Below are 24,420 nucleotides of genomic sequence, written 5' to 3' on the forward strand. Positions count from 1 at the left end.
GTGGTCTCCATTTGCAGCTGGGAGCCAGCTGCTTGGATATGTTAGACATGGAGAAAGAAAAGGGCAAATAAACAGATTTCTTCACTGTTTTCCCAGGTGTGACGGACTGAACTTTGCTTGGGTGAGCTGGTTGAGCCAGTTTCCATGATAATCTGGGATTTATGTCCTAAACAAAGCGTTTTCACATCAGATAGGGAAAAAGGCACATCAGAAACAGATCCTGCAGAGGTAGGGTAATGCTTTTTATCATTTGAATCTCCTTCCTTCTGGTGAAGCACAACTGCACCTAACAATGCAAAACTCTCCCTTCCAGGGCAAATATGGGAAGAAACCTTTAAAGGGGTTCCTCTAGAAAGCAGATTCAAGTGGCCCCTCCCCAAGCTGGTCCAGGAAAATATTTCCTTGGAGAAAAGTGATAAAAAACCTGTTTATTTCACAGGCAAAGTATTCACCAGCTCAAAAAAAAAGAAAAAAAAAAACAATATTAAACAATGAAACCTCTTACCAATCTGAAGAGATGACAAACTCAAAAAGTCCCTTTGGTGGGCTGTAGCTCAGCTCACCCAGTCTGTTACCAGTCCCTCTGGCGCTGGAAATGCCGCAGACCTGGCCTGGCCAGGTGGGTCACAGGTGCAAGCTGCTGGTGCTTTTCTGGGTGTTCAGTCCAGAGCAGGTTTAAACAGTTCCAAGAAAAAGAGAAACCACAGTCCAGGGAACTTCTCTGCCCCAGCTAGCTAAAAACTAACTAAAAAGCAAAGGAGAGCTCTCTCTCGCTGTCTGTGCTACACAAAACACAGTCCAGGAGAAGGATGTGGGGGGGGCAAGTGCAGTTTCTGATAACAAACTCCACGCTTCTTCTCTCCCCCCACTTTGCTCTCAGAACCAGTCTTAAATGTGTAAAACTTATTTCTGGGCTAAATAGAGAAATGGGGATACAAGTATCATAAAGTCACCCCAGGACAGGAGGCATGGGGGTGTTCACACCTAGGCCTGAGGGTATTCCTCCTTTCTGATAAGGCACAACTGACAAAACTATGCAGCTGTCAGAAGCAGGGCCAAACAGCAGTTGTGCTATTAGAAGGCAACATAAGCCATCAAAGATCTCTGAAGAACCACCCTGACTCATTTCCACAGTGTTGCCTCAGATAATGTAAAACCTCTCTCCGGGAGAGCTGTCGGGATGTTCCCACGTAGACTTGAACATACAATAACCCATCTAACTCTTTGTTGCATGGGCCTCCACCCCCAACAGATCAAAATTGTGACCATCAGAGTGATGACCATGGAATCAAATTTGAAACAATCAAATCTTGTCATTGGATCTTTCCACTATCCACTCTTGTCCTTTTCTTCTGCTTCTTCTTCTATATTTTCTTTGTGATATTTTCACATTTTTTATGGAAAAGAACCAAAACAGGTACATACTGCCTTTCCACTGCAACCAAATTGTTTAAAAATAAACCTGCCTCACGTATACATACTAGTCATTCAACGTTGTTTCACTCTTATCCACCCAAGGGATCTATTAACAAGAACTCAGTTACCCTGCTTCAAAGGCAGGTCAGAACACCAGGCCTGAAAAAAGATATATGTAATTACAACACAGTTTCAGGAAACGTTGGTTGAGGGCTGTAGAGAACTCAAATCTGCTCGTGGCATATTTGCCTACAATCCAGTTAAGTGTTTTCACCTTTGGCTTGATGCAGCTCTCAAGTGCAGCAGGAGACCAGAGGGGATCTGTTTTGTCAGTGCCTCACTGAAGCGGATAACGCATACAGACTTCCATTCTTGGTTATGAAAGTGGTGGTTGAGGGGGTAGGAAAATTAATATCCCTGTGAGACTGGCAGGTGAGGCTTCTGAGAGAGATGCTCTGTGCTGGAATGTAAATCTCCCATCCATGTAGGAGAAGAGGCTTCCCTGAGTGAGAAACTCGCAAGGGATTTTTAATCCTGCATCTTGGCCATCATCCTGATGGAAGGGGTAGGACAAGCTGACAAAAGACAGGACCTTTTTTCTACTGAAAAAGAGCATGTGTATGCCCTTCTGCTGGAGCCTAGACTGCTGCTGGGCTGTGAGTGGAGATGACTGACCTGGTAGAGTCAGAGATGGGGGAGCACGTACAAGGCCTCTGCTGCTGGCAGAGCTGTGAAGGTGGCAGTTCTGGCAGAAAGGGGGGGACAAACTGACAGGGAGATTGGAGAATGTAGTCTTCAGCCACCTCTTGTATATCTGAGAGAAATGCTTACTGTCGACTTTTCTGAGCTGGCCATAGCCTGACTTGAACTAAGCCTGGAAGTGCTCCTCTCCTCCCAGGCAGGATGAACATGAACAACTCAACATTCAATCAATTCTTTAAACAAAGAGATGGCATTGAACACCACAGGGATGGTATGGATCCCAGTTCCACTTTTCAGGCAGATGGATTATATGTCTTGGTGCTCAGTAAAGGAGCTTTGTCCCACCAGCATATCCAGATCCTGTACAAGGAAACCCTCTTGAAAGCTCAGAAAGCACAAGATTCAAGATTTTAGATCCACTCAGTCTAGGCTGAGTGTTGTTTGCCTCATCTATCATAAAACTTGCAAGAGAAAGATCTTTTCCCTCTGTACCTTATCCTCTACTCCTTCCACAAAGCTATAGGATTAGAAAAAACATTCACTAGATTCAGTAGAAAACCATTCAACTCCCTTTCACGAAGCAGCAGAGTATTCAGGAGTCACACAAATGTAGTTCCAGCAGAAGAACAGGTGGATGCAGTGTTTTCCAGAATACAGAACAAACATGAGGGGTCTTCCCTCTCAAACCCTTTGAGAGGAAAGATTTCTTTTCATTGCTTCTTTCCTTTTCTTGGCCTTTTTTTTTTTTTTTCCCTAGACAGATAATCATCAAATGTCTGGCCAGAATGGGGTGGCAGAGAACTAATTTAGTCCCTGTGGGATGGCTGTAAAGAGATACATGACACCTTTCCCACCCCGCTTAGGAATTCTTCCCAATCTAAGAGGTATTACAAGGACAGCTTTCTTGCCTGAAGCCAGTTTAGAAGACTGTGTGGAAAGCATGGCTGACCTCTCCTGCATAATCAGGATGTGTAGCAGGTCACTCCTTATGAAAGAGACACACTACAATTCATCTGTATCTTAGTTTTGAAGAATATCTGTCCATCTGTAATGTTTAGAACATCTGACTAATGAGTCAGCACCAATTCCTCAGATCACAACATAGCTTGACAAGCCAGAATCAAAACTGACTGCTCTTGCCATATGAAAGAATTGAGCAATAATCCACTGTGATAACAAAGCTGTGTCACTATAGGACACGAGAAAGCACGACGCCAGCCGCTGCTATTGTCACGGTAAAAAGACTAATTTATTTTTTGATTCCAGCATTTATAGTTTTCCAAAGGGGATCCTGCGGCCCCCACGTAGCATTCTTTTGCACTGCGCTGGCTGTCAAGCGAGCCCACTTGGTCTCAAAAACGCCGAACTCCACAGGGTCAAAAAGAGCATGTGCTACAGAGCGGATGTAAGGTGTCCGCAGCTCAGCAACAAGCATTCGGAGCGTCTGCATAACTTCAGCAGACACTACACCATGCCGGGCAACTGTATCACGGACTTCCTTCGCTATCTTAAACGATAAAGGCTGATGGGTGTTGTAAGTAACACCCCTGAGTACAGGGGAAGCCTGGGGACCCCCTGGTAAGGTTGCATCACCTGCCGTGTCCCGTCCCGTGGGCTCCATAGGGACAGCGGCAGCCGCTGGACTGCGAGGCGGTGCAACATCACTTGACACCACGCCCTCCGCAGCATCAGCAAAGGCAGAAGAGCCTCCACCGCGATCCTGCAGACGCTGCGAGAAGGAAGAGTCGCACACCTCCTCGGCCTTATCTCGGACCTCCCGCCAAAATCGCCTGTGGTCCTTCGGACGCACGGTCACCTGGCAGGCGGGGAGAGTCCACAAAGCCGACGGGGAGGATCCGCGGCCACGGAAGCCCACCATTCTTCCGCCGGCCGCGTCAGCAGTCGCGCTAAAGGTAAACACCTCAGCGCCCCGCCGCGCCGCAGCCTCGACGGCAGGGGGAGGTGGGGCCGAACCAGCCGACAGCCCGGCAGTGCTGTCCTCTGCATCACCGGCAGAGGACACCGCGGCGGACACAGGCGCCGGCGCGGACCGCAAACCCGGCACCCCTCCCCCGAGGCAGAGGAGGGGTGGGGCGCAGAGAGAGCCGCGGCGCGCGGAATCACCTCACCGCGGGGCGACACAAGGGATTCCGGCACGGCCCCAAGGAGCGTCGGAGTCGCGCAGCCGCAGCGGGCACCGCCCCCGCCGGGCGGAGCGGGGCGGGCTGCCCGCCTGCTGGGGCGGGGCCTGAAGGAACACCGACCAACGCCCCGCCTCCGGCGGCTTGCACTGCCTGCGCATGCCCAGCAGGCTGCGCAGGCTCAGAAATGGGAGACGACTCTCGCCCCCGGAAGATGAGTCCGAGGTCGGAGCGGAGAAACCCATTCCCGCTGTTCCCAGGGGGTATGTCGTAGAAACACCGCCATTCGGACAAAGTGTCGTCACCCAATCAGACGCAATCAGAGGCGGAGGGTGATCCAAGGGCCCCACCTCGCCCCCGAGCACCGTGAAGGCATAAAAAGAGGGCCGATTCTTCACCCGGCCCGCTACCTCCACGGGGCGGGGCGGCCGAACCGGCTCCTCCGAGCCCGCAGAAGGCTGCGGGGCTCCGTGCACCGACCGGCCGCTCGGGGCCAACTGGCTGGGAGTCCAATCCACCCCGGAGAAGGAGCCGTCTTCCGGCTCACCCTCTCGGGAAGAAGGGGAAGCGTCTGCATACCGCAGGAACTCAAATTCCCTGTCGTTCACGTCCGAGACGGACGGGTCCCCCAGGGAACTCCGAGAGCTACAAAATCCAGATCCCTGCCAAACCGCGTTCAACATTTTCCACTGCATCAGCAGTGGCCCAACGTCTACAAAGCAATCATCAAACAGGGCGTCCATGAGACGACACCCCACTAGAGACCACGTCTCCCTGGAGAACACCTCTGCAGGGTCGGAAAAGAACCCTTGCTGCCTCGCCCACAAAAACTATCTCTCAAAACCACTCCAGGAAACGGAAACACGTTTCAGCTCGAAGAGATCCCTCCAGAGGTCCAAAACCAGAGACTCCATCATGAAACCCATAGAGCTCTCCACAGAGCAGCAGACAAAGCGCCAAACGGGGAGGGGGGGGAGGGGTGGTTTAAGCACGATTTCACCAGACCCAGTTCCCAGGCTAAGCTGCAATACACTTCGGCGGTCACCAGATGTCACTATAGGACACGAGAAAGCACGACGCCAGCAGCTGCTATTCTCACGGTAAAAAGACTAATTTATTTTTCTGATTCCAGCATTTATAGTTTTCCAAAGGTGACAGTGGATTGGAGGGTGAAAGTGACACCTCTCCAACGACACTGGATAAACTACCAGTCCATCAAATTTCTCCACCTCTATGAAGGAATGCAAAACATTAAGTTACTTACAGAAAGTGTGAGAAAGTTTGCTACAAGAATGTGAACTCAGAAGGCTTTAGAAAATCTTAAAAAATCAGGGCGACAAAGCTGAAAGAAAGATGACATAAACGCAGAATTGTGATCAACAGCTCATTGTCCATGCAGACCAGTGACAGGTGGTGTCCCTCTGGGGTCAGTACCGGGGCCAATACTCTTCAACACTTTTGTCAGCGGCATGTACAGTGGGATCAAGAGCACCCTCTGCAAGTTTGGCACCAACATCAAGTGGTGTGGAGCAGTCAACATGCTGGCAGACAGCAGTGCCATCCAGAGGGGCCTGGACATGCTGGAGGGGTGGTGAGTCAAAGGGTTAAGTTAGAAATGTAGTTAGCAAAGAACAAGGAAATTAATTGATACCAGGAGGGCATAACTGAAAAAGATTGGAAATGACAGGTGATATATGAAGTATTGTAAGAGTGCAGGAGCCATAAATACCACTGGCTTCTAAGAATGAGAGGAGGTTTGGACTGTGACCAGCAGGCCAAGGAGCCCTGCCAACTTGACACAGATGAAGAGTTTACCTTGAGGAAGACATCTTACTTCCTCCCCAGGAGACCACCGACCCAATTAAAGAGGACAATTGTGCAGCCATAACGGATAGTCAGCCAATTATAATACTAGGCGAGAGCTCATGTTTATGTAATAAGCAATGTAGAAACCGTCCTGGAAACCATTTGAATATGTAAAACTTTTCTGGATAAATAGAGAGCAGGAGTTTGTGACTTTTTTTACACATGCCTTTGGAAATGATTCTGCATGTGTCCAGTGCTGTAATAAATGCCCCCTCTTTTCAACTTTAGTTAGTTGAAGAGTCATCTGTCTGTGCTTCAGTGGGGCTGTGCAAACCCCATGGAGTTCAACAAGGCAAAGTGCAGGGTCCTGTACCTAGGTTGTGGCAATCCCAGACACAGCTACAGGCTGACTGGAGATTGACAGCAGCCCTGAGGAGAACTCGGGGGTGATGATTGATGAAAAACTTAACATGACCCAGTCATGAGCACTCCCATCTGAGAAAGGCAGTGGGATCCTGGGGTGAATCCAGAGCAGCGTGGGCAGCAGGGTGAGGGATGGGATTCTTCCCCTCTGCACTTGTGAGACCCCACCTGCAGTACTGAGAACTGTTTGGGTGCCTCCAGGAATAAAGAACATGGAACTGTTGGAGCAAGTGCAGAGGAGGCCACAACATTGATAAGAGGGCTGGAACACTTCCCCCAGAAAGGCTGAGAGCTGGGGCTGTTCAGCCTGGAAAAGAGAAGTCTGTGTGGAGACCTCCTAGCAACCCTGCAGTAGCTGAAGGGTCCTACGGGGAAGTTGGAGAGGGACTCTTCATCAGTAATTGTAGTGATAGGACAAGGTGTAATGTGTACAAACTGAAAGAAGGGAAATTTATATCAAATATTGGGAAGAAATCCTGGGAGGGTGGTGAGACTCTGGAACAAGTTGCCCAGGAAGCTGTGGGTGCCCCAACCCTGGCACTCTCCAAAGCCAGACTGGACAAGGTCTTGAGCCACCTAATGCAGTGAGAGGTGTCTCTGCCCATGGCAGTGAGGCTGGGACTAGATGATCCTGAAGGTCCCTTCCAACCCTTGATATTCTATGACTCCATGAAACTCCCCAGTCAAGCCATTTAAGGAACAGATTCAGGCAGTCAGTGCCTTGCCAGTCTCCCTCACCTGCCCATATATAAGAAACTGTATGTATTTTCTGATCATAATCATTACCTGTGGATAATGGGGGTAGCAACTGGCTATTGCTAGGGGAATACAATGGAGTATTTCAGTTGCAACAATAACTAGACTGTGACAGTTGCTTCCTGTCACATTCTGTCCCTATTTTTGCTGCTGTTCTGTGCAATTCATTCAAAAAATACCAACTGAAGTGTAGTAAGTACTTTATTGATAGAGTATCACACAGAGTTCAAAAACCACTGGACAGCTCAGAGCCTAGCCATGTATTTCCATGTGCAAAATTTAGATGAAATCCGTTGTTTATTTCAGTATGGAATCTTCACTTGCTAAAAGGGAAGAAAACACAAACATGGTTAAAATATTAGCCACTCCCATGCAGAACTAAAACGTGCAAAATATAGTGGAATCAAAGCCTATCTTTATATAATTTCCTTCTGGCTAACATATATGATTCCCCCTTCTGATTATTCAACAGAATTGGAATTCACAGCTCTGGGGTGATGGCAAAATTTTAAGTTTACTCAGTAGTAAAAGAAAGTTTTTTGAATTGACAAGTCAAGTGAACCCAGAAAAAGCTACCACTACAGGTATGTCCATCTTTAAGGAACAATCTTCAGCAACTGCACTGCACATAATGAGAGTTTAACAAGTGCTTTTCTGAAAAAAACAGACCAAACCCATTGTTGGGAACAACAGACCTGTCACCTTTGTGCCACTTTTAAACAGATTAAACATTCTAAAGCAATAATCAAGAATATTTCCTTACTAGGTGCCCTAGCAACTTTACAGCATAGCCTCCACCTCCAAAAATACAGAAAGTTTCATCTAACTGGAGAACATCTAAAAGACCCATTTATTTAGTCCAGGACCAATAGAGATGATGTATTTAAGAAGGCAAAAAACTTTATCTCCAGTAAGTCATAGACAAAACATATTTTAATTTCTCTAAGTGTCGTTAATTTAATTATAGTGTTTTGTTCAACACTAGTTTTGTTTAGAACTATGCAAAAGTCACTCTTTCGCAAGGAAAGAGTTACTGAGCATGTATCTGCACCAAGAACAGCCTGAGTTATTAATCAATTTTCTGAAAATTCTTCTTAGTTTTAACTCTACCTAAAAACCCTAGGTGAAATAAAGCTAGAGAGTATATTCCTCTGTATGGCAGGGGGGAAGGAATCCTCTGTTAAGACTTGTACAGGGAACACAAGAAATAATCCTAAGGACAAGGGAAACAATGCTGCAGCAGGAATACTGCGGCAGGAATACTGCAGGTGGAAGAGAATGAGAACAAAAGCAGGAGTATTAGTTGCAAGTGATGCCCTCCAGCACACCCTCGTCATGTGAGAGATACAACAAATGCAGCTCTAACACTGCAAAATACAAAAAGACCAAGCTGACCTCTAACAATACGTGTGTGACGCCACTTAAAAGTCTCAAGTTGCAATTACATACCATTGCCTATGCCCTATATTCAGTCATATTTGCAAGGTTCCTACATTGCATGGAGCAAAGGGCTTGCACATCTAGATGAAAAAGGGACATGCTGCCACACCTGATATACTAATTCAGTTTTTCCTCACAGAATAATCACCATCTTTTAGCAGTTTGTTTCCTCGGTGGAAATTCAGCCATTTAACAAATCCTGACTGTCGCTAAAGTGTTAAGTCTTGCTCTGACAAGCTTTTCAAAATGCAGGCATAATTAAACAGCAGTACTATTTACTCCTCACACGGCCCTAACCCCTGCCTCCAGGGATTAGCTGCAGGCCTCAGTTTCTCCTAGGAGCACTGCGGTGGAACACCAGTCCTGCAGCCTAACACCTGCAAGACAGTGTGGCATGAACACACTAAACCGAGGAACTACCTTCTGCAATCTCTTTTGCAATTCGCTCCAGTTCTTCACGTTTCTTTTTCTCCTCCGCCTCTATTCTTCTCTCTTCTTCAGCAATCGGCTTCAGGTAGTCTGCCATCAACACAATCCCTTTAAAACACAACTTCCCGAACCCCCGGCAGAAAGCTCCGCTCCTGGGGGCTCGGTCAAAAAGGAGGAGAAGCCAGTTTTGCTGGCAGAAAGGCACATTTCATAGGGATCTGCGGCTTCACACCAGCAGGGCCAGCCCGGCAGGGCCGCGGCCGGGCCGATGAAGGGAAATGGCGGCCAGGACATTTCAAGGTGCCCTTGCGGAGCGGGCGCAGGGGAGCGGGGAGCGGCCGCCCGGGACGCCGCACTCACCGTATCGCTTCTTGCCGTAGATCATCCCCACGAGCAGCGCCGAGTACCGGGTGAACTGCGGAAGACAAGAGAAAAGGATGCGCCCTTCTCTCAGCCTACAGGCACGGTCGGCCCCCGCCGCCCCCCGCCCCGGCCCGCCGGCCCGGGCGGCCTTCAATGCGCCCCCGGGACAGCCCGGGTGGTCCCCCCACCGCCCTCACCTTGATGAGCGGGGAGACCTGCACCGGCGGGATCATCCTGGTGGCGGCGGCGGCGGCAGCCGGAACTGAGCCCGGCATCAGGAAGGGGTGGGGAGCAGCCGTGACCGGGAAGCCAAATTCTGTGCTGCCCTCTGCTTCCTGAGTGTCGGCGAGTCCGTCACTCAAGGAGCTCCGCGGCGCAGGGACCGCGGTGTCTCCGCCCCAAGAAGGGGCTGAGGGAGTTGTGGCTATGCAGTCTGTGAGAAAGATCGAGGGGGATCTCATCGATGTTTTTCAATGATGAATGCACACAGACTGAAGAGCAGGAAATTCCTTTTAAACGGAACAAAAGAAAACCACCCTTTCTTTTATCATTTTTAATTTTTTTTTTTTTTAACTCGTAAGGGTAATTGGACATTAAAACCTATTGAGCCCATTGAAAACAGATAACTGGAAATATTTTTTCAGTGTCAGGGTGGTCAGGTATCGGTATAGGTTGGCCAGGGAGGTGGTGGAGTCACCATCCCTGGAGGTGTTCAAGAGGCATGAGGATCTGGTGCAGGGGATGTGGTTTAGTGGTCTAGGCGTTACAGTGGCACTGCTGGGTGAATGGCTGGACTGGATGATCTTAAAGGTCTCTTACAACCTGAATGAGTCTGTCATTAAGTGGTTATGGTCTCTGTGCAGATGCTCAGTCTGACTGGACACAGACCTCTGCAACCAACCCATCTACCCGACCCTACTTTAAATTGGAGGGTTGGAGTAGTTGGTCTTCAGAAGCCCCTTCTAATGACATCTGTTCTGTGATTCTGGGATTATAATTATTGTATTTCACTTTAATTTTCATCGATACAAAACCCTGTGGTCATTAGTAATTCTATCAAGAACAACTAGTTACAGTTGTATTTGGGAATGATATTCCTACTTGAGAATGACAAAACTGAAATTAATGAAGTTTGTTTCTCAAGAACTTAAAATGATGCTAAATGAATGAGCTGTTTATACAAAGTCTTGTATCATGTTTGTCCTCAGGTAGCATTACTGAGCCAACACAGTGGCTTGTAATATTTATATATTGCTTTATACAAAGCATCCTTATAAACACTGAAATAAAACTCCTTGGCTAGATTCAGTTTTTGGATTTCATTCTCTTCAGGTACCAAGAGAAGCAGAATCAACATTTCTTTACATCATATTAAAAACATTTTGTTATTTTGCAAAAAAAATCACAAAACTGCTGAGGTTGGAAGGGACCTTGATGATCTTGTAGGAAAAACCCATCTAACGTAATTTTAATTATAGACATAGACCGTAAAGTTCACCTACAGAGAAGAAATAAATGGCTTGAAGTTTTGTTTTCTCACTGGTTGCAATTTATTACAAATACACATATTCACTACTTACTATGTGTCTGCTGCACATTAGAAACAAAACCATACAGAACTGAAAGTGCTTTTATTAAATATCAGAAAAACTGCTATGCACAACACAATGGAAGTCATTTAACCACAACTAGGTATAAATCCCCTTGTATAGCTGAACATACTCTTCACAAGACATATGTAATATTCACAATGACATATTCGGTATCAATCAATACCCATTTATTTTGTGCTTCAAAATAAAAGCACAAGTGCTTTCAAGGCTGATCTCAACTGATACAAGATACTTGTTTTTCACCTATAATTTCTTCAGGCATACTTTGTCACTTTTTTTTTTTAATGATGAACAACAAAATTCCCCAAATGCCTTTAATTATGGCATTAAAGTTGTCAGGCACTAAGACAATTCAAGATACAAATTAATTGCTCTGCCAAAAGGAAATGTAATGGCTTCTAGGGCAGTCGAAGGTTAGATGATTTGAAAAGCACAATACTTATCCAGCTTCATGTAAGTGTTCCATTGACAGACAAAAACCAGACACAAAAAGCCTGAGAAATTAAAACACTTCAGATGAGAAGCTTCTGCAGAACAGAAAAAAACCTTACGTCTAATCACAGAGCTCTTTTCCCTCAGAAAATATCAAAGCCAGTTGAAACTTGGATGCAAAGCCACATGAATCCTCATTTGTTACACCATTTTTAAAAAAAATAATAGATATGGCCACAGAACTTGTGTTCAGATGGCTTGGAAGACTGCTATCACAATTGCAACTCCCATCTAAACTCACACAGAGCCACTCAAACACAGTTAGATTTCCAACTGCTATTCCCTGTTTGCGACTATGTAGAACAGACCATTGAAAAAAAATTGAAAAAAATTAACATTGAAAAAAATTTTAAAAAAGGAAACCAGTAACTTGTATGCACATATGTTCTACTATGATGTACCATCCAGAAATCCAGATGTCTCCATGTTTTCCATGCCTCACATTCTCTTACACAGAAGCTCAACCAACTTCTGTGTTTGGCAGCCATTTTGCTGGGTATCTGCACACTTCTTAATTGATCACTGCTGCAGTTACATGTCAAGCAGCATTTTTTCCTGTAAGGCAATCCTAAAATAATGGGAATATGCTTTTCTTTGCACTCCCTCTTTACCCATTATTTTCAATAGCAGATTTTGGAGAAAAGGTCTCGAGCATGGCCAGCTTAAACATAAATATGCCCCAGTTATGGTCAATACAGACTTTGATTTACATCAATATAATCCACACACGAATATAATGCGAGTCAGAGGAGCTGAAATTGATCTCGTAACTTCACACGCACTGTGCAGAAATTTAGGACAGTGCTTCATTTGAAGATAAACATGCCTCCTCTTCTTCTAACAATACAACCTTCCGTCTGGAGAGAGACATCACAGACTTTATGGCAGTTAAAGAAATTCTAACAAAAATGCGCAAGGCAAGAAAAGCAAACGGGACTACAATCTGCATAAGATGGAAGATTGCTGTGCTAAATTCACTTAATAAACAAGTTAGAAAGAAAGCCCCCAGGCTTACGCAAGGGTAAAGAGCCAGCTTGGCAAACATGAAGGCATGCTCCTTGCCACCATATCTAGCAAAGGCATGCAAAGTTTCCTCTTCATTGAGAAGGGCTGTAGTCCATATTGCAAACTGAAATATGCTGGCAAAGAAAGTGATAACACAGCTGACCTGAATGGCTTCTATTTCATTATGAGACTTTTCTGCAAATTCACTGGTCAGCTGGTAAGCTAGTGGAAGCCCACCAATGAAAGCCAATGAAAGTATGTTGAGCAGTCCCATCAATCGGGTAGCTTTTGTTACATAAAGGAAAAGAGAGTGATGGACAAACCACAGGAGACCAATTGTAACAAATGAGCCGAAGTAAGCAAGGTAATTTGGCCCATATTCACTTAAAGCTTCAAGAAGACTGCCATGGAACTTCTCCTCAACTTCTCTGGGATCAGGAACATTGTCTTCACTGTGGAGAGAAAAATTACTTTACTTTGCATATTACTGTTATAAAAACACATTTGGAGCAAGACTGAATTATGCTGCTTTACTTTGAGAAAGTAGTGAAAAACAGGAATCCACTCCGTACTTCTCTAATCTATAATTTAGAAACAGCATTTCAAATAACAGCTCTGCAAAGAAATTATTTATAAAAGGAAATCTGAATGCAGGTTAGTATTCCTTTGGGTTAATAAAATTGCTACAATGATTAAACAGCTTTTATTGATAAAAAGCTTTCATCTGAAAACATAACTAAGCAAATAAGGAAGCTTTGTTCTTCAAGACTCTACACCCTAACATATATTACACACACTGATGATCATTACTGATGGAATGTAGATGTTAGAAGTATCTTTGGTTTGTGCTCTGTGTCCTTCCAGAAAATCATATTTTAAAGTAACCACTGCAGAGTTTGGAAGTCAAACATAATGTTTGATTAATTTTATTTCCTGAAATATTACACACAGACAGAAGTTTATATATTTAACAAGACAAAGGGTAAGAACTAGTACAAAGCCTTACCATATATCCAAAATGAGCAGGGTTGCTACAATGGCATAGACCCCATCACTGAATGCTTCTACTCGTTCCTTACTCAGAGGCTCACTGAGGTAAAAAGTGAAGGTTTCTAAGCTGTGATGTTCCTCCTCTTCACCTCTCTGACCTGGAAACAAATCCAGAGGCTTAATCATGAAAAGAAGTGTAAATAAGGTAGTTCAACAACCTACTGTGACCTCCTTTTTTCCTTATCTGCCTAAACTTTTCTTTAGACAAAAGGATGCCAGTCATCCACACATGTCAGTCACTCCACTTTTTTTGGCATATGTGCCTCTCCCTGAAATTTATGTTTCATTCAAGACAAGTGCTTCAGGAACAACAACAACAAAAAAAAAACTCTTTCCTTTAAACTGTATGGCAAACCATTTCCACCAAATGAATAATGACTCAAAGCTGTAATTGAACAAAACAAATCAGATTCTGTGCCTCAGGAAGCCCTAACAGCTGTAGGGCCTCTATGACAGCTTGGAGAACTTAGACTACATGGCAATAAAAACCTGTCTTGAAAAAAATCATGGGGGCTGAACTGGGATATCGAATGATCTCACTTAAAGTAATTCAAGCCTTTTGTCAAAAGATATAGCTTTTATAGGAAATGTTGAACACATCTCTAAAGAGTGAACTCAGAACTACCTACCTAGCCAAAATACACTGCCTCAGGTATACAGACTGGACAAAGAAAAGGTTAAGGTTCCACAGGAATGCAAAGCAGGTGTAATCACAAGAAATTCAATAAAGCAGTATTTCAGCCATCTGACAGGGTGAGAGGTAGAGACGTGACCTGACTGCAAACGCACAGTGGCCCCATCACAATAAGCATGGATAATATTTGTATGTGTTTATTCTCAGGCTCTGAGAGTCTGGCTTCTTCCTTTCAGAGCACTTCTGCCTCCCTGTTATTGTTGCCACATGGGGGAGTGAAAAGTATGCTCACATTTGCACTGGAAACAGACTTGTACTAGTCTGAACAGCAGCAGTAGAAGTACAAAGGTGTTACTCTTCTGACCCAGCTTGGGAGTGTCCATTCCAAAGACATTATCTGTTCAGTGGTTTTGTAGTCACTCTCAGAGGGACACTGCACCTTTCAGCCAAGTAGGTTGTATGATATCCCCCGCTCCTTTTATTTTAGCAACAGCAACCTCTTTCTCAGCAGGATTTAAGAGCAGCTCAGGTTGCTATGGTTGTGCAACTGTTACTCCTGACAAAAGGGTAGAAAGCACATAAGGGAAGGAAGCATGGGTTTAGGCTAACTTATAATATATGTGAAGGCACCTCTTTAGATGACAGCAGTTAGATTAATGAGAAGTAATACCCTCAACAGTTAACTATTCTGAGAAAATTTGATTTACAGATGGAGTGCTTGCCTGTTTGAAAATGTGTGACTATTCAGCATTGTGGGGAAGAAAGTGATAAAGGCATAGAGCTTGCTTCCTCATGTTCTTCCATCTCCATGCTCCCTCTTGAGGAGGGAAAAGGGATAGAAGGCCTGCAGCTGTCATTCATATACCGAGGTGTGTTTGCATGCACTCACATTATCAGGACAAATCAGAAAGGTTTTGAACTTTAAATGTGTTGTGCCTTACACAAATCTCATTATAATTATGGGAAACTAAGGAAGACGCTGTTTAGAAGCACATCAATAAACCCTAAAATCACTATGTTCCAAGACCAAAAATGAAAGCAGACTGAAATTACTTTGTTCTGGGCTGTCTGCATAACATGTTGACAACCTAATTTGAACATATGCCTAGGAATTTTGTTACTCACCAAGAATTTTGGTTTTACACCATGTAATTAATCGAGTGAGATGTGGAAAAACGATTACAAGTCCAAGAAGTACATAAGACTGTTGGAGAAGAAGATGAATAGTTTAAATATAGTTACCAAAATATAAATTATCTACCAGATTTAATATGAAACTATAACTCTCAATCTTAGAACTAATAACACTGAGAAAAAAAAATCTTGACTTTCAAAGAGAAAAAGGCTCAGTAGAAATGCTCATGCACTTCCTGAATATTGCACATGGAACCAAATACTGCTTTTTCCTAGTTAATTTAGTACCGGAAATAAAGCAAACTAAAAAAGGTAGAGAAATAATTCTGCTGACAAAAAGTGCAGTAATAACTGCTTTGGAAATTGAAGAATTATCCCACAAAATCCTCATGGGTTCTTCCAATTCATGATATTCTAAGATTCTACTATTTGTGTCACAAAAACACATTGGTGGGTCCTAAGTGGTTCACAGGCTTTGCACAATTCTAAGCATAGGAGCAACTTGGAGACTAATTTCACCATTGTTAATATTAAAAACAAACAATCAAACTACAGTGAACAGAGTGAAGAAGAAGCGGAAAACATATTTTCACATAAAACTAGGTCTTCTCATGTTTGGATTCATAACTGCTCCTTTCATCAAGAGCAACCTGATTTCTCACAAACTTGGGGATTATTTAAATACTGCCAATTCCTGTGGAATCCTTCTCAAAATTCAGTTAAATCCATCTTTTCCTAGAGAACAAAAGGAATGGCAGCTCAGGATACATTCAAAAACTAGATTTCAGTTCTGAGTAGGGGTTCCAGAAAAGAGTTAAAGCTATTAGTAAGTAGGAGCAACTCACTGACATCAAATAAAGACAGAAGAGAAAAAGGCTACGTAAAAGCAGTCCTTTAGCCAAAACTACTTGTTTTGAGATGCAGGTGAGCTAACTGGTCTCCCTTCTCTGTTTGCTCTTACACCCTAAGTTAGTGCAGCAATTGCATTCACTTTTCTTCAGTTTGTGCAACATGGTGAACAATACCCTAGAACTAGCAATTGAGAAAGTGTGCATAATTAACATAGACAACACTATTTTCATACACAGTCCTTTGATACAAACTTTTGCATCAAAGTTTTCTGTTAACCAAGAGAACTTACCAAAGGAATAAAGAACAAAGAAAAGACGGCTGCTAAAAAGCATAAAATTGGTCCTCTTAGAATAATCTTTAAGATATGACGTTTATAGAAATTCTGATTTTCAGACTCTTGTATCTGTTGATTCAGTAAGTATGGGTGATAGAATCCATATGCTACTATCACAGCCTGCAAGGAAAAGAGCATTACTGAACGTATTACATATAAATATACGCAGGATTTCAAACATAAGACATAGAACTATAAACCAACACATTCCAAAACACCTTCAAGCTTATTCTTCACTCCCATATGGAAAGTTGGTCCTAGAAACTCTGAGATTTGACAATAAACTGCATGTGAAGATTTTGGTCTCCTCTGCAGGGTCTGTCATGACCTTTGATCCTTGATGAAGAGGAATGAAGACCTCAGTAATGAGGAACTGAAAGCAACAAAGCAGTGCACCAAGAGGAAGAGTGCTGCTGGACTTGAGACTGAAAGCCTGTGTTCCCTCAGCCACTGCTGCATGGCCCAGAAAGACATCACCAGGAAAACTCAATCGTTCTTTCCCCAAGGCATTTTTAAAAAGAGTCGGAAAGGAATTCTGTGAACATTGAGATCAGATTATTCAGTTGTATAAAACAGCTTCACAGCACAGTGAAGCTTACATACAGGTACTGTATTATCATCAATGGGCATAACTTTGAAAAAGAATGCTATATAAATAATATATTTAGCAATTTATGCCACTTTAAGAAGCTTAATTTCAGTTCTACAAAAGAAAGCCTATGTAAAAGTGAAAATGTAAATGGATAGCTCCAATACCTGTATAAGGCCAATGACAACAGCACAGACACTGAATAGGAAGATGCCAAAAGGCACCCCTGGAAAGGAGGCCATTAAGGAAAACTGTAAAAACATCAACAAGATCATATATTTAATTAAGAAGCAATGCAGGAATAACAGTAGAGAAACAGAAGCACTCTTCATTCAATATTGAAAATATTCTTAAATCTACATATTAATTTGCATTTCATCGTAATTCCATTAAATGCTATTTCTAGCCACAAATACATGGAGGCATCCCAACCAAAGGCATCTGGAGAGATGGTTTTGCTCTGACATTGACTGTGCTAAACCTTAGCCACTCAGGCACTATGCCTCCATAATAACTACTGAGTGGCTTGTACCTGAGCATAAAGCTTATCTGGTTTTGGTTGACATGACACCATAGCTGTGAAAATTCTTGATATTAGTATACCTTTTTGAATCTTTAATTTTGTTTACCTCCATGGCTCCCTGCTGTATTAATTTCTGCAGCTTCTTTAGGGGAGGATAAAAAAGATAAAAAAAAGAAAAAAAAAAGAAAAGCAGGGTGTAGTGTTTAAGTTAACAGGGACAGCTTTCCAGAAATAATTTCAGCTTCAAGGTAAAATCAGCTCCCTGATAAAGATAGTCTTGCTGACCACAGCCTTATTTTTTGCAGACTAAATGTACGACATATATATCTGCAGAGAAACAGGTGCCTGTCTTACACATACTACAGTCAATAAGCATTTTATGCAACTATTTTGTTCTGTTAATATAGTATTCATCTGCAAATATTCTTTTGAGGTCATATGACCAAAAATTGTGCAGATTTTAAACATAAACCCTCAGCTGCCAGAATCAACCTTGCAGAGCAAATCAGAAGTGATACCAAAAACTTGGGCTAAATTACAAAAGGAAAATGCCTTGCCATATAAGGCGGAGTTTGAAACACAAACACAAAGGAGTTTTATTTATCTTACCAAAATCATTATCATATAACCTGGACCTTCTTCAATACAGTTGCCTTTTTAAAAGAAATCATGGGAAATTTTTTACCCTGAGGGTGGTAAAACATTGGCACAGTTGCCCAGTCCCTGGAGACATACAAGGGGAGATTGGATGGGGTTTTGAGAAATTTCATCTAGCTGAAGATGTTCCTGATCTTTGCAGGGGTTGGACTATAGGACCTCCAATGGCATCTTCCAACCCAAACTATTCTATGATACTATGACTTTCCATAACTGTAATTTTTGTTTCTAGAATACCTATTTTCTGCCAGGTCTAAAACATGAAGTATTTGAAAGTTATAAAATAGCTTCATGAATTTTAAAGAAGCAACACTTAACTAAGATAATGGATTCGGTGTTTATACTATAACAACACTTTCCTGGGTTTCTGAATACTTTGGTAAAGTCTTTCCAAATAAAGGAAGAAACAAACAATGTAATTTAAACAAATGTCATATATTAGAAAATTACTTACTGTATATGGCAAGAAGGTTATGATCATCATACAAGCCTAAAACAGAAAAAAACATTTTGAAACACTATGTATTTTCTGAGCACATCTTCAATGAGGGCATTGTTTGTTTGTATTTTACAGGGAGATCAAATGCTCGTGCTGCATAATGAAAAATATCCACATTTCTAAAGTTGCTGAGTTTTGACTACATCTTCCATGTTCTTTATACACATCTTTCATATTCTTTTGTACACATCTTCCATGTTCTCTATGCAAATTGTACAAGCTTATTGTAGAAAACACTACCGTTTTCTGTGTCTACTAATACACCAGGTAAAAGTTTTGTATGATTTTTAAGAGACTTCTTTCTAAAGCAGCAATGCTAAATATACCACAGGTATATTTCTAAACAGGTGTTCCTGATTTGTCAAGAACATTAATAGCTGATCGTAAGTATTTCACATCTAAAAAAGCAAAATTAAAAAACTCAACCCAACAAACAAAAGCATGAAGAAACGCATTGCTTTGAAAGCTACATCAGGTAAGAATTAGATGTCTTAGGCTATTCTTCTAAAATAATTTCCTCTAGTTTTATCTCATGGAGCTCCAACATTGCTTTTATTAACAAAATTAGAATAACTGTGTGGTTGCATACCTTCAGAGAACAGAGTTTAAAACAACATTGTAAAATACTCAGTTCCCTCAGATGAACTTCAGACTAACCTGCTGCAGAGCTTCTTTTGGTTTACAGTAAAATATTTGCAAGTTAAAAGCAAGTTATTTATCAATCAGTCACAGTGAAACTAAAGATCTTTGTATTTTCCTGACTTGGAAATATGTCAGAGTTATGCTATTTAATGTAGAAACTTTTGGATATTCACAGACACAATTAAGTGACCTGTATCTGCTTGCTAACCATTCAGCTTGTCTGACAAGACTCACCAGATTTAGAAGAGCCAGGACATCATCTATATGTTCTATCACCTGAAACAACCTATCAAGGCAAGGCAAAGTAAGGTTATCATGAACAAGCCAACTCACAAAATATATTTTACAACATTACATACAAATTGTACATTTATGATAGTATGGGGGAACTCAATTTCCTTTGCCACAGAATTAATACAAGTATTCCAGGTGCCACCAAAACTCATAGCTCAAATATGAAAGTAATTAGTTAGAAAAATCTTAAAAGCAAGATACAATCAAGTTCAATCATGGAGTAGTTATTAAGAACCTGGTTTCTATTTGAATGGCAGAGTATTTTCAAAATTTTAATGCTTGGAATAATTTCTCCTGAAGAGACAGCACACAAAGGAAAAACTTTCCTTGCAAGTGTCCCCAGATTTTGTTAATGAAACTCCTCATTCACAAAACTGTCACTTAGAATGAACAGCACCCATCACCCTCCACAAAACCTGGAGACTGTATTTACTATTTTATTATCAGCATTTACTTATACAAGCAAAGAAAAGCTCTGTGGTAAAGGGATGGATGTGAGGTATCACTTCAAATACTGAATTACAGGTTGCACACCTTTGTTGGAATGCAGCCAATCACTTGCATAGTGACATTTGTAAATTTCAAAATTCAGACAAAAACTGCCCTGGTTCCAGTATGACACCTGCATGCCAATTTCTTTTTAACCACCAAGACATGGCAGGTGGGAGTGTCCACAGCTCTATAAAGTACAGAATCTGCAACATTACAATTGACTTTGTGACAACTACTGCTGAAGACAGAGAGATGAGTTTTAGGCCAGCTGTACTATATCAGTTCCTTTGTTATGGAACATGCAAGTTAAAAATTCATGCTTTTTCAGCAGAATTAGAAGTCTGTATCTAGCCTTCAAGGTAAGATGAAAACTCTAAAAGATATATAATGCTTGTTTTTCTCTGTATGACGATGGCAGTGGTGTAAGAGTAGCTTTTCACTGCTAAGGGTAGCATTTATTTACAATTATTTTCTAGTATTATTCAACAAAAGACAAATCAGAAGTCTGGCAGCAAGACAGAAATACATCAGAGACATGGTTATCTCCTGCACTTTCTAGCTTTTGACTTTAAATTTAAACACCGTATTCCTACCTTACATGAGCTGCCCATGCCACTGTGACTATTAAAAAGGTCATCAAGTACACTGCAATTTTTGCTAGAAGAAGTTGCTGAACACTTTCACCTAATTTCTGAAACAGAAAGTGACACCCAAGGAAACAAAATATAAATGTTATGTAACAAAATTATTATCAACATCTGAAAAAGAGATGTTCTGTAATGTAATGTATTCTTGGAAAATGCCTCCCAAGAATGCAGTTCCCATTCAACAATCTCTTTAGTATATTGCAGAGAAATTAGTTTATTAGGAACTTGTTAAGTAGGCTGAAATATGGCATTTGATGTATCAACAGATCTCATCAATCTGTAAAAGGGCTTCCCAATGCTCTATTCACCTTGATACTCATTTATGCATTCTCTCATCACTGTTACTATAAAAATGCACATCCAGAGGACTGGACAGAATATGCTTCTTTTACTTTCACAGCACTGACTTCCATAATAGAAGCATTGCAGAGGTTTCATGTGACGATTGTTAAAAAGGAGAAAGGAAAGGGCCTAACCTCAGCAAATTTTGGAAATACCACTACAATGACTTAAACAGACTCAGATAGTATATTTGCTGCATTACAGATCTTATCTGAGCTTCTTAAACTAAGACTTAGGTCTCTTTAAGAGAAGAAAAATAAAAAGAAAAAACCTGTAAACTTTCTCAAATTATTAATGTTTCCTAAGATTCCTGGGTATTCTCAGAATTAATTTATTTTCTGTAGTCTTCCTTTTCCACTATTGTTTATTCTAATTACATTTATTATGAACTGACTTTAAAATGTGCATTCAGATTGTGCTATGTAAGTGGCTTCTCTCAGTGATGGTTTATTATCAAGAAGACCAGATCCTTTCTGAAAGATGTTTTGGTCAGATGGGCAGTTCATCTCTCATACAAAAGTAACTAGTTATAATCTATGGCCTACAACATAGAGCTCATTCAGTCTGTATGTCACAACATCTGCATATAACACAAATCTTAATCTAAAAGTTTACACCCAAAGTTCACCAGCTCCTTGCCCTATGTGAAATTTCTGTTAGGTTTTATGTTGCTGCTTTTGAAAGCCTGTAACTCGAAAAGAAGCGGGCGTGCTAAATCTACTTGAGAGGACACAAGAAAAAACAAACGGCACGTGATACCTGGTCAGGATGTATTTTTGTGTGAGCCACCGGCAAAATCTGAAATAACAAAATGTTTATTAGCACATGATGTTCTTTTCCTTGTTGAGCACTTTCCTAAAACCACACAACTTTCAGGTGCCCGCGGATCGCGTAGCCAGGAGCAGCTCTGGAAGTCACAGCCGCTCTCGGGCCGTGGCCCGGCCCGCCACGGCCGGCACTGCCGACACCGCTCCGGGACGGCCGCCGACACGTCGCGACAGCAGGGCGGGCGCGGAGCCGGGCGGCACCGGCGGCCGCGGCCCCCTGGGGCCGCCGGGCGGGCCGGACAGGCACGGGCGCGACCCGGAAAGCTGGGACCAGCCGCGGCTGCGCCAGGCTTCTCCATCCCGCCCTCCCTCCTGCCGCTGGGCGCTCACCATTACGGTGGCGATGATGGACAGCAGCGCGTCGCTGTAGGCCAGCAGCCGGTGCGCTGTCTGCGTGCCGCTGCCCGGCTCCGGCCCCAGCCCCGGGCCGCGCTCCCGGGCCGCAGTCCGCGGAGCCGACATGTCCCCGCTCCGCTCGGCGGCGGGGGTGGCGCTTCCCGTCGCCCTCAGAGGGGCGGGAGCCGCCCGCTGCCCCTGTAGGGCGGAGGAAGGCTGCTCTCGGAAACGATGCGGTAGATGTCCGTGAGTGGTCGTGACGCTGGCGGTCCAGCGGCTTAAGCAGCAACCGCTCCTTTAAAAGGCCTTCCAGTTCACCTCTCCGTTTCCCATAACAACATCCTGAACCTAGTGACACTGACGGTGTGTTCTACACAGGACAGGTCAGGAAACATCAACAGAAGAGGCAAAGGAAAGCATCACTTTTACAGAAGCAATTGGTATTCCTCAAACAAATTCCTTTTTGAAATAGGAAGTGCACGTCAGCAGTTGAGGGAGGTGATCCTGTCCCTCTGTTCAGCCCTAGTGAGGCACATCTGGAATGCTGTGTCCAAATCTGAGCTTCTCAGTACAAGAGAGACATGGAACTGCAGCAGGTCCAGTGGAGGGCAACAAAGATGATGGGGGGACTGGAGCATCTCTCTTACCAGGAACGACTGAAGGAGGTGGGCCTCTTCAGCCTTGTGAAAAGGCGACTGAGAGGGGAACCTCAGGAATGTGTATAAATATCTAATGGGTTGATGCCAAGACGATGGATATAGGCTCTTCTCTGTGGTGCCAAGCAATAAGATGAGAGCCAGCAAGCAGAAAAGCTGCACCTGAGTATGAAGAAGAACTTCGGGTGATCATAAACAGGAACAGTGTGCCCAGAAAGATTGTTAGGTGTCCCTCAGTGAAGATACTCAAGAACCAACTGGATGCAATCCTGTGCCATGGGGTCTAGAATAACCCTGCTTGAGCAGGGAGGTTGGACCAAATGACCTGCTGAGATTCCTTCCAACCTTCGGCATTTTGTGATTCTGTGATCTTGTGAAATGAAGACCTGTGGAACTACAGGCCAGTCAGTCTCACCTCTGTGCCTGCTGAAATCCCCATGGAAACTATGGTAAAGCATATGGAAAATAAGGAGGTGGTTAGTGACAGCCAGTGTGGCTTCATTAAGGGCAAATCATGCCTGGTAAGTGTGGTGGCCTTCTACAATGGTGAAGGATCACCTCTATAAGAGGTGATCGTTAAGGGGAGAGCTGACATCATCTACATGGACTTGTGCAAAGCATTTGCACCCAATGGCTTGGGTTGGAAGGGACATTAAAGATTGACTGTTTCAAGCCCCCTGCAGTGGGCAGGGACACCTTTCACTAAATAATTGCTCAAAGCTCCATCCAACCTGGCCTTGAACACTTCAGGGATGGGGCATCAACAGCTTCTCTGGGCAACCTGTTCCAGTGCCTCACCACCTTTATAGTAAAGAACTTCCTAATACCTAACCTGAACCCCTCCTTTGGTTTAGAGCCGTTTGCTCTTGACCTGTGACTGCATGGTCTTGCCCAAACTCTCCATCTTTCTTGTAGTCTCCCTTCAGGTACTGGAAGGCTGCCTTCTCTTTTTCAGGCGCAGCCATCCCAATTTTTTCAGCCTTTCCTCATAGGAGAGGTGCTTCATCTCTCTAATCATCTTGGTGGCCCTTCTCTGGACTCGCTCCAACAGGTCCGTGTCCTTCCTGTGCTGGGACCCCAGAGCTGGATGCAGGGTTCCAGGTGGGCTCTCACCAGAGCAGAGCAGAGGGCAGAATCCCCTCCCTCCCCTGCTGCCCACACTGCTTTGAATGCAGCCCAGGACACCTCTGGCTTTCGGGCTGGGAGTGCCCATGGCTGGGTCATGTCAAGCTTCTCATCCACTGCAATTGTCCTGATTCAGGTGCAGCACCTTGCACTTGGTATTGTTAACCTCACGAGATTCCCATGGGCCCACTTCTCCAGCCT

The 24,420-nt window shown here is 43.4% G+C and overlaps 3 protein-coding genes across 5 annotated transcripts in view; all 3 read right to left on the reverse strand.

The window, feature by feature from the left end:
* LOC128802396 (purpurin) overlaps positions 1–4,448 on the reverse strand; it is a 48,871-nt gene extending 44,423 nt beyond the window's left edge. Inside the window, exon 1 of one of the 3 annotated variants that reach the window (XM_053968717.1) lies at positions 4,248–4,448. The gene's annotated coding sequence lies outside the window, so the exon portion shown is untranslated. Of the gene's footprint in view, positions 1–3,934; positions 4,007–4,242 lie in introns of those variants that run through there. The other 2 variants (XM_053968714.1, XM_053968716.1) reach the window with 2 other exon arrangements.
* Positions 4,449–7,427: 2,979 nt separating this feature from the next.
* Positions 7,428–9,840, reverse strand: ATP5ME (ATP synthase membrane subunit e). Its single transcript, XM_053931987.1, has 4 exons — positions 9,674–9,840; positions 9,474–9,528; positions 9,105–9,203; positions 7,428–7,567 (listed from the first exon to the last, which is right to left on the reverse strand). Exons 1-4 carry the CDS (start codon positions 9,749–9,751, stop codon positions 7,542–7,544), a joined length of 258 nt encoding a protein of 85 aa, XP_053787962.1. The 5' UTR covers positions 9,752–9,840; the 3' UTR covers positions 7,428–7,541.
* Positions 9,841–11,002: 1,162 nt separating this feature from the next.
* TMEM175 (transmembrane protein 175) lies at positions 11,003–23,464 on the reverse strand. Its single transcript, XM_053931985.1, has 10 exons — positions 22,433–23,464; positions 22,035–22,073; positions 20,880–20,977; positions 19,735–19,786; positions 18,814–18,849; positions 17,347–17,430; positions 16,546–16,710; positions 15,396–15,474; positions 13,593–13,734; positions 11,003–13,038 (listed from the first exon to the last, which is right to left on the reverse strand). The coding sequence occupies exons 1-10, from the start codon at positions 22,562–22,564 to the stop codon at positions 12,375–12,377; spliced, it is 1,491 nt and encodes a 496-aa protein (XP_053787960.1). The 5' UTR covers positions 22,565–23,464; the 3' UTR covers positions 11,003–12,374.
* Between the last annotated feature and the right edge of the window lie 956 nt (positions 23,465–24,420).

This window comes from Vidua chalybeata, chromosome Z, assembly GCF_026979565.1.
Source record: "Vidua chalybeata isolate OUT-0048 chromosome Z, bVidCha1 merged haplotype, whole genome shotgun sequence".
Taxonomy (NCBI): domain Eukaryota; kingdom Metazoa; phylum Chordata; class Aves; order Passeriformes; family Viduidae; genus Vidua; species Vidua chalybeata.

Coding starts and splice junctions, on each gene's coding strand:
- ATP5ME (XM_053931987.1), bottom strand. CDS start 9,751: ATGCCGGGCTCAGTTCCGGCTGCCGCCGCCGCCGCCACCAGGATGATC. Junction 9,204..9,473: donor CTACGGCAAGAAGCGATACG/GTGAGTGCGGCG, acceptor TGTTGATGGCAG/ACTACCTGAAGCCGATTGCT. Junction 7,568..9,104: donor TGCAAAAGAGATTGCAGAAG/GTAGTTCCTCGG, acceptor CTTCCCTTTTAG/CAAGTGAAGATTCCATACTG.
- TMEM175 (XM_053931985.1), bottom strand. CDS start 22,564: ATGTCGGCTCCGCGGACTGCGGCCCGGGAGCGCGGCCCGGGGCTGGGG. Junction 22,074..22,432: donor CCATCATCGCCACCGTAATG/GTGAGCGCCCAG, acceptor TTGTTATTTCAG/ATTTTGCCGGTGGCTCACAC. Junction 20,978..22,034: donor CAAAAATACATCCTGACCAG/GTATCACGTGCC, acceptor TTTCTGTTTCAG/AAATTAGGTGAAAGTGTTCA.